Source organism: Pieris napi, chromosome 12 (assembly GCF_905475465.1).
Source record: "Pieris napi chromosome 12, ilPieNapi1.2, whole genome shotgun sequence".
NCBI classification, from domain to species: domain Eukaryota; kingdom Metazoa; phylum Arthropoda; class Insecta; order Lepidoptera; family Pieridae; genus Pieris; species Pieris napi.
Window position 1 is genome coordinate 4,966,816 of NC_062245.1, and position 12,272 is coordinate 4,979,087.

The 12,272-nt window shown below is 31.7% G+C and overlaps 1 protein-coding gene across 1 annotated transcript; it reads right to left on the reverse strand.

The window, feature by feature from the left end:
- Window positions 1–1,146: 1,146 nt before the first annotated feature.
- On the reverse strand, window positions 1,147–10,181 carry LOC125054266 (E3 ubiquitin-protein transferase MAEA). The gene is made up of 9 exons (XM_047656017.1): window positions 9,825–10,181; window positions 8,808–8,960; window positions 8,380–8,523; window positions 7,589–7,718; window positions 5,768–5,904; window positions 4,795–4,933; window positions 3,685–3,835; window positions 2,634–2,823; window positions 1,147–1,772 (listed from the first exon to the last, which is right to left on the reverse strand). The coding sequence occupies exons 1-9, from the start codon at window positions 9,861–9,863 to the stop codon at window positions 1,674–1,676; spliced, it is 1,182 nt and encodes a 393-aa protein (XP_047511973.1). The 5' UTR covers window positions 9,864–10,181; the 3' UTR covers window positions 1,147–1,673.
- Window positions 10,182–12,272: the final 2,091 nt, after the last annotated feature.

Below are 12,272 nucleotides of genomic sequence, written 5' to 3' on the forward strand. Positions count from 1 at the left end.
AATATAGTATTTTTTCTTAAATAGGTACTAGTAAAGTCAAATGGGTATTTAATAAAACGTCGAATTTTCATAGATACCTTTATTTAAAGTTACATGATATACAAACTATTACATTCCTTAATATCGATTGTTAGAATAAACAAAACACAGATTAGAAAATGGACCGGATATTCCGAGACATTTGTGTCATGGCACCAAAACAGGCTTTTATTGCAAATACCGTATTTTACGGTATTACGAGATCAATAACGTAAATATTGATTACGAAACCTCTTTCAAAATATAAAAACAGTGCCCCTATTTCACAAAAGTGTAACTTTTATAAAACATTAACTCACGTAAAGACAGTGTATAGGCGTAAGAAATAAAGATTCTTGCATTCTGGAAATACTTTTATTTTCCCTACAATGATTGGCAGTAGATAGAAAATTGTAGGAGATTCTTATAGTTAAAACGGATTACATAAACACCTTAAATCAAAGATAAACCAAATAAAAAATAAATATAATAATGGTTTCGTCCGTTAATTTCTAAGGGAAATAAAAGTTTAAAATCCTTTAAGACATTAGTTCGTATTTCAAGAGGTGAATTATTGACATTTTTAATAGTACAGTGTAAACTCTTTATAATGAATTTCAAGGGACCGATCATGTTTTTCGTTATAGAGAGTTAACGTTATACGGAGAAAAGAGAAAAACAACGAAATTTAATCAATTACAATAATTTTTAATTTTATTACTACCAATAGGTAAATTAATCTAAACACATATGTGTTTAGATCACCTCAGGCATAGTTAACAGAACATATGTTCTGTTAACTATGCCTGAGGTGTTTTGCTATGCCAATACTTGTTTTGTATTTTTTTCAGTATTTTGTCTGACTATCTTGACAGTTTATTTATGGCACACGTGTTAATGCAATAAACAAAGGCGAGACGGCTGTTTATGACCTTAGGTGTCTTTCTTAGAAATTTCGGCAGCTCAGAAGGTTAGTTTTGTAAGCTGATTATAAAAATAATTACACTTAATAATGGTGTTGATGTCTAAATTTGAAAATATTTCGTAATAGAGAATGTTTGTTGCGTTATAAAGAGTGTATTAATGTATGGGTTTTGTGTTAATCCAAACAAATATCAATAACTTATACGTTATAGAGTTTTTTGTTATAACGCATGACGCTATAAAAAAGTTTACACTGTATATTATAATATTCGAAATTAATGTTCACGCTTCCGTTAAGCTTAGGCCCAGTGCCGGTTCAGAACGATACCAAAACTATTGTTACTACGATTAGTTGACACCTCTTAAAATACGCCTATATATAGTTGACTGAGCATCCACTGAAGATGACTTCGAAAATAAAATTGTGATGAATTTTGTATGTAACAACAAGGGTTCATACAATATTTTAAAATTTCACAGTAAAATGCAAAACTGTCAAAAGTTCCAGTTTCTACACGATTTCTGGAGTAGGGAAAAAATGCTGTATTTATAAAAATGGAGTTAACTCAGAGGATTTAAAACAGTAATTTGTTGTATAAGAAATCTGGAATTAACAAATTTGTTCTATTCTGAAAATGACAAAAAATCTACTAAAATTGCGAATGCTCAGTCACTATGATTTCATTAATAAAAACTAAAATACAATTTGTGATGTAAATAATTTAAATAATCTACATAACATACACCTTCTCGACACGCTTCATGCAGAACACCTCCTTCGTTTTCGGGCAAATAATTGAGCCTTGTTCCTTCATCATCTCTTTGAGGGCCTGAAAACCAAAAGAAATTAACAAGAGATTGCTGAAAACCGAAACGATTCTGGGACAAATACATTTATCAGAGAAAAATGCGAAATTTATTCGAAAACTATATAAATTTTTGCACCGTAATTTTTGCAATCACCTATGTCTAATTTATTTATAAAAAAAATATTTTTTATGCTTTTTAATAAGGAAGGGGACAGAAAAGCAATAACAGTACCTAGTTGTTTTTATACCAATATTAAAAAGTCATATTCTGCTTTATCACTTTGACCAAGTCATCAGAGTTTCGGGGCTACCTTCGAATTAGGATCTAAAGCGTACCATTTTTTTAAAGGCCGGCAACGCACTGGCGATCCCCTCGAGGTTATGGGTAACGTCGGTATTCACTACAATTTCTTCTTCTTTTTCCTATAGTGCGATGGCCTTTCGATTAGGTTGGCGATCATCATGGCTTCTTAAATTTTGGATGCCGCTCTTCTGAACAATGACTTAGTGCCATTGTCTAAGATTCTCCAACCAAGACGTGCGTCTTGTATGATTTTCAACTAATCGGAGCTCGTTTTTTTTTATTTACATAAAATATGTCCGAAATACTCCTAGTTCCCTTTTCTTAACCGTCATAAGCACTTTTTTGTTCTTCTGCATTCTCTCCCGCATGGTTGTATTTCGTATGCGGTCTGTCCAAGATATTTTAAGTATAAACCAGATCACACAGACAAAGTCTCTATCAGCGTCTAAGATTCTACGCCTTCGCACAGAGAAGACGTAACATCGGGCAATGCGCGCTCTAAGTTGCAAATTTGTCACATATGCCACTTGTCACAAAATACTTTTTTTAGTTGCTCAGAAAACATAAATAAAACTGACCTTTTCGCCGTACACCTGTCCGTTGGGCAGCACCATGGGGTGGTTGTGTTCGTTGAGCGGTTTGTTGGAGATGCGGCAGACCAGGCGCGAGTGGGAGCAGTGCGCGTGGGGCAAAGTGGAGGCCAACGAGTTGAGAGGGGGCTGACACGCGGGACAACCTGACACCTTCGTGCTCTCTTTGTAGCACTGAGTGGGGGGAGTTAGGGAAATTTGAAGATAAACGTTTAATGCAGAATAACGTCTCCTTATTGGATATTTTTAATTTTTATCTACTGAAGAGTACCGTATAGCTAATTTTACTTAAATTAAAAAAAAGATCACCGCCCGCAACGAAAAAGCGTTTTTTTTTCATTTTAAATCGAAATTCTCAACTTAATAAATAAACACCAAATTTTAATATAACAAACAAGTTCTTTAAATCATCCGAATTATTTTTATTTCATAAGTAAAAGTTTATTTTATTTTGTAAGATTATTTTTCCAATAGTAACAAAATATTACAAATTTTGATCGTATACGTACTACTGTACTTATCTGAAACCCAGTTCTAAGTGAATCAGAGATACAAACAAAATAATAATTGTTCCCAACAGCACGTTAAACTAATGCAATATAATATTGTATTCTAAAAGTTTAACTGAAAGAAATAAAGATTTTAAAATTTTCAGTGTCAGCCAATAAATATTAAGCGTACCAGTTATTAAAAGGCCGGCAACGTACTTGCGAGCCCTCTGTCATTGTGAGTGTCTATGGGAGGCGGTATCACTTAACATCAGATGAGTCTCCTGCCCATTGGTTTTATAAAAAAACTAGCAAACTATTGGTTTGTAGTACATGCTATGTATCAGAGATGGCGCTGTATGTGAAAAAAGCTTTTCCCGCTTTCCTGTTATTTTTTTCCAAAATTTTCTTTGCTATAAACCTCACGGAGCCCGAGACCTTTCCAACGTATGCAAAACCGTGGAAATCGGTTCGTGCGTTCTGGAGTTATAGCGTCAGGAAGGAAAACCCGACTTATTTTTATACAATAGATATATATATAAAAAGGATATGGCGTATTCAACGCAGCAAGCCCCAGCTGCAAGGTGACGGGTAGAGCTGGCAGCCTTGCCGGGTGTAAAAGTCTGGCGTGTTCCCAACGGAACTGGCTGACCAACTGCTGCCAGCGACTGGCACGGAGGAGACCAGCATATGGTTCCACTTCTGGAAGTCACACGGTCTCGTTTTATAACTGCCCGACTCGATTTATGTGGAATTAATAATTAGTCTGTCCGGAAGTAAGCTGTTACATTTTTTTATTGTTTTCATTGTACTAGTTGGCCGAGATTAAAATTATTTTATTTGTATCAAAATAATGGTCGTACAAAGTTGTTTATATTCAGTAGATAATTTATTTAATAAATAAATTAAAAAATATTTAATATCAAGATCATTACTGTCAAACTATAATGACATAATGGTAGGGGAGCCCACGATGCTAAATGGGGATTTACTCGAGCGTCGTAGAGACCTATTGGGATGCAAAGCTTAGATAATAAGAAGAAAAAAATGTTATATGATATTATACCTTTTCATCGGTGGGGGAAGCGGCTATAGATTGTTAAATATGTACAAAAAAACGACGCGCTCGGGAATTTCTGACGGTCAATTTTTTTTACTAATCTGATCCTGTCTCCTTCACGGGCGGCCTTATATATGGGCCTCATATTTTGTGGAGGTACTTAACCGGGTACAAGGTATCCCCCTATATATTAATCTGCCGCGCTTTAGTAAATCCCGAAATCCCCTCTTGGGCTCCCCTACCATAAGACTGTTGTCAATATAACAATAAAGGTAATTTAGCACTGTAATCAAATCCCACCATGGATTTTCTACACAGATTCTCTTAAAATTATTTGTATAATGGTCGATCTTGTTATTTTCATGGTGCGTTTTAAACACGTCAACAAACAACAACCCATTCATTAAATCTCTTTCTGTTTAATTGTGTTTACGCTATGAAGAAAAGAGACAGTTATTTTGATAAACTGTATTATTGGTAACTGTACGAAATTTTGAGTGAAAAGTAAGAAACATGAAATTACGTGAAAATATTTGATACACAATCATTCTAAACTTTTTGTGTTTTATAGTGTATATAAAATTTATGGATTGATTCTTACCAGTATCCTTGGGAAAAGCGAGCATTCCCATACAATGCTGTATGTCTTCTAGCTGTCCATCATCATAAGTGGAGAAATGCTTCTTAGCGTACTTCACCGCATCCAGGCGCAGGTCTCCACGCACCAGCTCTAAAAACTCCTGCAAATAATTAAAGGAAAAATTACGCTAAACGTCGAGACAGTTTTACTGACATTTTACTAACAAATTTCAATACGATATATGGCTATACCTACTTGACAACAGCAAAAAAAATCTAAGGTTTTTTATGAAAATAGTTTTTATAAACCAAATAAATTGTATATAAATAAAATCCATTATAAACCCGCTTATTGGGTCACAAAATTTTATATTTATCGCTTTACTTTAAAATGTCTTCTGTGCCTGAACACTTCGATTTTTGATCTAAGACGTGCAAACTCTGCGCTATATACGTTTACGTTTTACGTTTTTGACGTTGACAAAACGAAACGTTTTTCGGTTGACAGTAAACTAGTTTACAAAACAGTTTCGTTTTTACTCTTTTACTTTAGTCTTTTGCACACAAAAAACAGATAGAATATAATATACAGTGTAAACTCTTTATAACGAATTTCAAGGGACCGAGCATTTTTATTCGTAATAGTAAAATATCGTTAAAGGCAGGGAATAACTAATGTATGGGTTTTGTGTTAAACCAATCAAATTAAACTCATTTTTACGTTATAGAGAGAGTTTCCGTATAACGAATGACATAATAAAGAATTTCCACTGTAGTAGAATTCGAATAGTTTTTCTCTTTTGCACATAGCAAAACCATTAAACGGTAAACTTTTTTATCCATTTACGTCAAAAAAAAGAACGTTCATTCAAAAACCACCATTACTATATTTCATTTCCCAGTAAAATCAAGTATTTTGCATAGATAGCATTTGACCGGTCCGAACCACAAAATGAACACTGCTGTATAAAATAATATAATTAGGAATAACAGACCTGTATCCGCGTGTTAAACTCCATAGTGGAGTTGAGTTTGCGCAGCTTAGAGCGATTATCAGCACACCATTGCAAACAACGAGCTGTACGACGGGCCCATAACTCGCGTTCCACCTCTGCACCTGCCGCGTATATGTCTGGAATAATTAATACGACATGTTCAATTATACATTATTTTATATACAGTGTATACTCTTTATAACGTTAAAAGTTGTTATAAACAAAAATTCTATATAACGAAAAAAAATATATAATTTGGTTGGTTTAACACAAAACCCATACATTAATTCACTCTTTATAACGCAACAGGCACTCTCTATCACGAAGAAATATTTTCATATTTAGACATCAACATACTTAAGTGTAATTGTTTTTATAATCAGCTTACAAAACTAACCTATTGAGGTGCCGAAATTTCTAAAAGTCATAAACAGCCGTGTCGCCTTCTGTTATTGTTAATTGCATTAACACGTGTGCCATTATTTTTAGATTACATTGCCTGTAGGAAATTTTGGTCTTTACACTGTATGTGAATTTATTACATTAATAACATACGTATAAATTATAATACGGGTGTCTTAATTAGAGAGCCCCATACATAAGTAAATATAAACAAAAGATTTCCCGCGAAAACTCCAAATGGCTTCAAAGCCAGGGTAAATACCATTTTTTACTCTGTGTGTTACGTTACAACACAAATCACATAATGAGAACACAGATAAAAATAGCAAATTTAAGGCCTTCATTAGACATTTATAACAGAAACTAATTTAAAAAAAGGGTACGTGTACTTATGTACGCGCGTAAGAAGTTATACTTCTTTGGTTTTCTTTATTTTTTTTAAATAATAAATATTTAACGTTAATAATATTTATTTATTTTATTATGTTATTCATTCAATTTAATAACTAGGTATGTTTCATAACCTTTTAACTAAGTAACAATAGGACTTTGTGAAAAAGCATTGCTAAATTTCTATGAAAAAATAAATAAAACTCCTTTATTTGTTTAAAAGGTACAAAGGTCATTCAAAATTCTTGGCATAGCTACTAACTTCACGCATATTCTATTTCTTTTTACTTGTAGATTGTCGTATTCACATCACGCTCGGCGCCCGGCTGGTTTAAAAAGAATTCGTTAGTGGGCAACTTCATTCTGATAATTTTGTGTCACGGTGCGCGCGCATCGTAAAATTTCACTCTCATCAATTTTTCATAACGCGCCTAAAGAAGTATAACTTCAAAAAATTCAAGTCACACTTCGCTAAAAGATAATATTGTATGTCATCACAGATAACACCCGTTTGTAACATATCAAAGTCAATAAAACATTTAGCTTGTGTTGAATTTAAATAAAAAAAATAAAACTCCGGCATGTCAATAAAGTATTAAATTTTTACATCCATGAGTCATAGACGTTAAGTCATTACTTTACTTTATTTAGGACCACATGTATGTTAAGGCTAATGGTACATTTATTTAATTATTTATTAAAGATTACCACATCACACATAGTACTAAATCTACGGTATATGTTACAAACTTTTTTATCTAAAATGTATGACAATTCAAGTAAACATAGATGTTACACACAGTAAACATACAAGATGAAATAAAGGTACAATAAGAAAACCAGAATTTTTTTGTTAAGCAGAAAAAAAATTACCAGCGCAAACAGCGGTTTAGGTTCGAGATAGGCACTTAACAATGCTTTCTTCTTCTGACGAATATCTTTATCTGATATAAATAAAAAAATACTAAATATTATTTGTTAAGTCATTTTACTGCTTTCAAGAAAGAAAGATGATTTGAGTTTACTTACCAACATTAGTCAAATCGCGAAGATTACGAGAATCAGCCAGTTTACTTGCGGAGTCATAATAGCCGTTCCTTAGGAAGTAATCGACAATCATACGGTCCAGACGCACTTTACGCCATTGTGTCATCGCCGTCTGAAACATATCATTTATACAAAATTTCTTGAACTAAAGGCATACTAGTATGTTTTCTTAGCTAAATGTTTCTAAAAGATAATATTCAATAATGCTGGTCCAATGGTGCTACTACCCTTAATGGCCACATAATCCATCTATTCCTTTGATAATTTTTCTTTATAGACTCTGCGCCTGACATATCTATTCTTTACTTGCTTGTACAAACGTACAAGCAAGTGTTAAAATGAAAAACATCCATGGATGCACAATCAAGATTGGATCCCACAACAGGTTGAATGTTCTGGATTGTTTATCATAAAATTAAAAGCTCGTTCAGAACTATTATCTAAAAACACAGGCATAGAAACAAAACAGTGAAACGGCAGGACTGTGCTAGCATTTAATAGATTTGAATTTAACTGAAGTAAAACTCAAACAAAAAACCTTCTATACCTATAAACCCGAAAAACTCCAAAATTCCAGCATCATACCTCAGGTAAATCACTAAACCCCTTGGTATATGTGGATGCAATATCAAATTGGTAAGGTATATATATCATATCTTAGTAAATTTACATTTTACCAGACCTAGTGAGAGTATAAGTGCGGAAACTGAGTCCACAAACCATACCAACCACGACGCCAAGTGTATGAAGAATATATCAAATGAAATCTATACCTTATTCTGTGGCGAATTTGGTTCACCAATAGCCTCTGCTTGCTCTTTCAAATGTTCAAGTCGTTTCTTACAAACAAAAGCTGCTTGTACTTCCTCTGCTATTGCATCTGATGCTTTACGCTTCATTGTTGTCAGTTTTTCAACCTGGTTGAGTAAAATTTGATGAATATTAAATATTATTAGTCAATAAGAAAGATAATTAAACTTTAACTGGAATTTGCAAAAACTATTGTGCATGTGATTTTACTTAAATAATTTTTAAGACAAGACCGTCCCCATTAAAAAAATTAAGCTATCTTAAATAGCATTTTTCAAAGTGAGTAAAATGTTTATTAATTTATACAACTACAAATACACCTATACTTACTAAAAATATGTAACTTCCATGCCTTATCATAAAATGATAATTAAAAAGACATCAAGCTCACCATTCCACCAAGCAAATTATTGATTTCACCAGCTGTAGATCCACTTTTAACAGCATTATCTAGATCACCAACAGCAGCAACCACTTGACGGGCCTCCACATCAAATACACGCTGAGTGTTGCGGTATTTCTTGTTAAAGACTTCATATGGCACCTATTAATAACAACATCTTATGAGAGTAAGAGCCCACCTCATAATAGTAATGATATTAATGCTAAATAAGTTACTACTATAACCATGTCATAGCTATGAAACATATACTAGGCCTATGTTAATAGGCATGTATTATTTTGGAAAGTGTCCAAACAATAACTAATATAAGTATAAAGTATTTTTATGAATAAGACCATAAATATTTATTTTATGCAAATATATATCATAAAATACTTTATAGTTTATACAAATCATATTATAATTCACAAGCCTTACATTTTAATATTATAATAGGTAAATTATTGAACAGAAGGGTACTTCAAGGATTTAGAATAATTTTAAAAGAGCATACATGCAATAATACATGTAAATAAAATATGTATTCAGAGAATGTGATACAAGATAGATGAAACATGTTACTTTAAAAAAAATTATTATATTTAACTATACTTTGATATTATAGTCCTTAATGACTTATTTAAAGTGCCAAGTCCTCATTGATATTTTGTGATATGTCATCAATATATGTAATAAGAATTTTTATTTTTGAATGGACAGATGTACCATCTATGAGTTTTAAAAGTTGAAACACAAACAAAAATATGACTAATTAACTTCAAAATAAAGTAAATTGCAATAAGCTATGCCATTTTGTTAACATGATTAATGTAAAAATAAAAGTTAATCGCTGTGAGTCTAAAACAAACGCTTTAACCGATCCAATAAAAACAACCTCCAAAATGTGCTCAAGCTGTAATTGTTCATAACACTAGGTACACAAAATCCTCGAAACAATACTTGCAATGATACCAGCCAAAACGGAGAAATAAACTCAACTTAAATTATAACGTGAATTTCACCTACCTTCAATGTTGCGTGTTCTAGAGATTTTATTTCATTCATAGTTGATAGTTTAATTTTATCTTTTGTTATTTCGAAAAATTACTACCACCTATTAAATTAATAATACGATCAAAGATGGTATCAAATGCAACGAAAACAAAACTCAGCTGATCAACGTCAAGTCTCAGGATGATATTCTTCTTTGAACAAGCTGCTCAATAAAATTTTATTAATTTATACTCATATTTATAGTATTTATGAACCTAAAAGCCGCAATAGTTAACACAATTACTATAAGATGCAGGTATGAAATATGAATGTAGTTTTTTATTAAAAATTTTGTTTTAGTGTTCGCTGTTGGAGACAAAAACAAGTGTTGTCATGTGTCAATGTTTATTCATAAGTTGTTTATATGTACTTTCTTATTATTTACAGATAAAAGAATATATGATATTCTGTGCTATCATTTTATTTTATCCTTAATAATGGTACTCTGTAACGTAGGGGTTGTACTTTCAGAGCTTTCTAAGATTATATCAGATTTTATTTCAATAGGCCTATACTTTAAATTTTGATAAATGTAAAATATCTGTATGGTGAGAATTTGTACACCGCCGACTTAATAAAAATCTTACCCCAAAATAAAAAAATAATAAATAAAACATTACTTATTATTTTACTTACAGTACTTCTTAGGGGTACCGATTTTCAAAGAGGCTTTGGAAGAATACATTAATTCAATTCAAACTTTCTCACCGTTTTCAACGCGCACTCAGCAATGTTTATTTTAAAATTCTGTCTTTTTATTGCCAACTAGACTTATGAACTACGTTGTTGCCCTCTATGGAATTGTTTATTTCTATTACGTGATTTAGATTTTTTTAAACGTCGTTGGAATCTATTTATAATACTTCATTGCATTCATCAAAAAATACGTCGCTACACCAAAATTAAAATTTCTAAGAGATTGAGAAGTTTTCATTTAATGGTGCTAATAATATCAGAAAATGTGCCAATTTACCGATGAGATATTAATGTTTCTTTATGTCTTTCACCTTGTGTAGGATTTTTGCTATCCCCATAAATCATTCACAATTTGCAGAAAAATATACAAACAATGATTAATTTAAGTTTTTGATGTTATGGCTAAACATTCTTAAATAATATTATATTTTTTGCAAACCATTACAGTTTCTCTTAACCAACTAACAAATCTATTCAAATGGTATATTTAATTAGATGATATTTAAATCTGAGACTTAAAATCATCAAATATCAGAAATCTATAAATTAATTTACGACCACAAAGCAAAAAAGCACAGGAGTATGAATTTGGTGTCATATTTTTCTGTGAAATGTGTCGGAATTTATACTTAAACTAAATAATTTGTGTTTCAATTTATTTTGTTTATACAATCAAACATCAGAATCTATAAATAAATTTGTTGTGATCATTACATCCATTGAGTGGCGCTATCTCTATTACCTACCTTACGTGGTACCTGGCCTCCTCTACTCTCTCTTTCTCTTCCCTCCCCTACTTGTAATGGACAGTGGCGACATACGTTCGGTTCATGACTTTTCTATCGTTTCAAAGTATTTGTAAAAAAAAATCTCTTTTTGTTTTGTTTTAATTAATAACTTTTGGTGCACTGGTTTTCGACACATTTTCTTAATCGATAATTTGTTATATTTATGTATTACTTAATCTTTGTGTTTTACAGCATCGCTAAATAACTAATATCACTTTTTGATGTTTTTACTTCACGTATTTTAATTTGTACAAAAAAATTAACGTCAACAAAACTTTTTTCCTTATTATATCAAAACAGAGACCCGTGAGTGGAAGATAACTTAATAACTATAATTCATAACTTAAGTTCAGAGTGAGTTAAAAATGTTATTGATTTTTCAATATAATATTTTTATAGGGATGGGATTAAAACAAAATTGTTGTAGGGATTTAGAAGAGACTGGGTATAAAAATACGGGACATGTAAATTTTAAGGTGAAACTTAAATGCGATTTAAATTTTAAGAACGGTTACCGGAAGACTTAATCATATATTAGTTACTGCGTTTTCCAATTACAGCACTAGAGCGCATTATGCGGCATATCGCATAATGCTCAACGTTGAATGTTCCAACTACAGCAACGCTTCGCACAATTGAGCACTCTCAAAACTAATGCTCTCGCGTGCTTCTCGCAATAAATACCAACACAGTGACAGAAAATTGACCAGTGTTTTTCATTAAGTTGGCATTTATCGAAATTTTCGTTAGTAAATATTATTTATTGTTGAAAAATTTATTTATATAATAAGGCTTTCGTTTCGTTGTAGATTTTGAAAATAATTAAAGTTATTTCAAACTGCTAAAAAAATAAATATAAGTATGGATGAAGGTATAAATAGTTACTTTTTTTATATTCCACATTTAAAATATGAATACAATTTTATTTTAAAATTCG

Bases quoted from the DNA above. Each gene is read 5' to 3' on its own strand.
- LOC125054266 (XM_047656017.1), bottom strand. From the start codon at position 9,863: ATGAATGAAATAAAATCTCTAGAACACGCAACATTGAAG. The intron at 4,934-5,767 runs GTCTGTTATTCC...AATTATTTGCAG, and splicing joins AGTTTAACACGCGGATACAG to GAGTTTTTAGAGCTGGTGCG. The intron at 2,824-3,684 runs ATATCCTTTTTA...AACTCCCCCCAC, and splicing joins CTTGCTGCGTTGAATACGCC to TCAGTGCTACAAAGAGAGCA.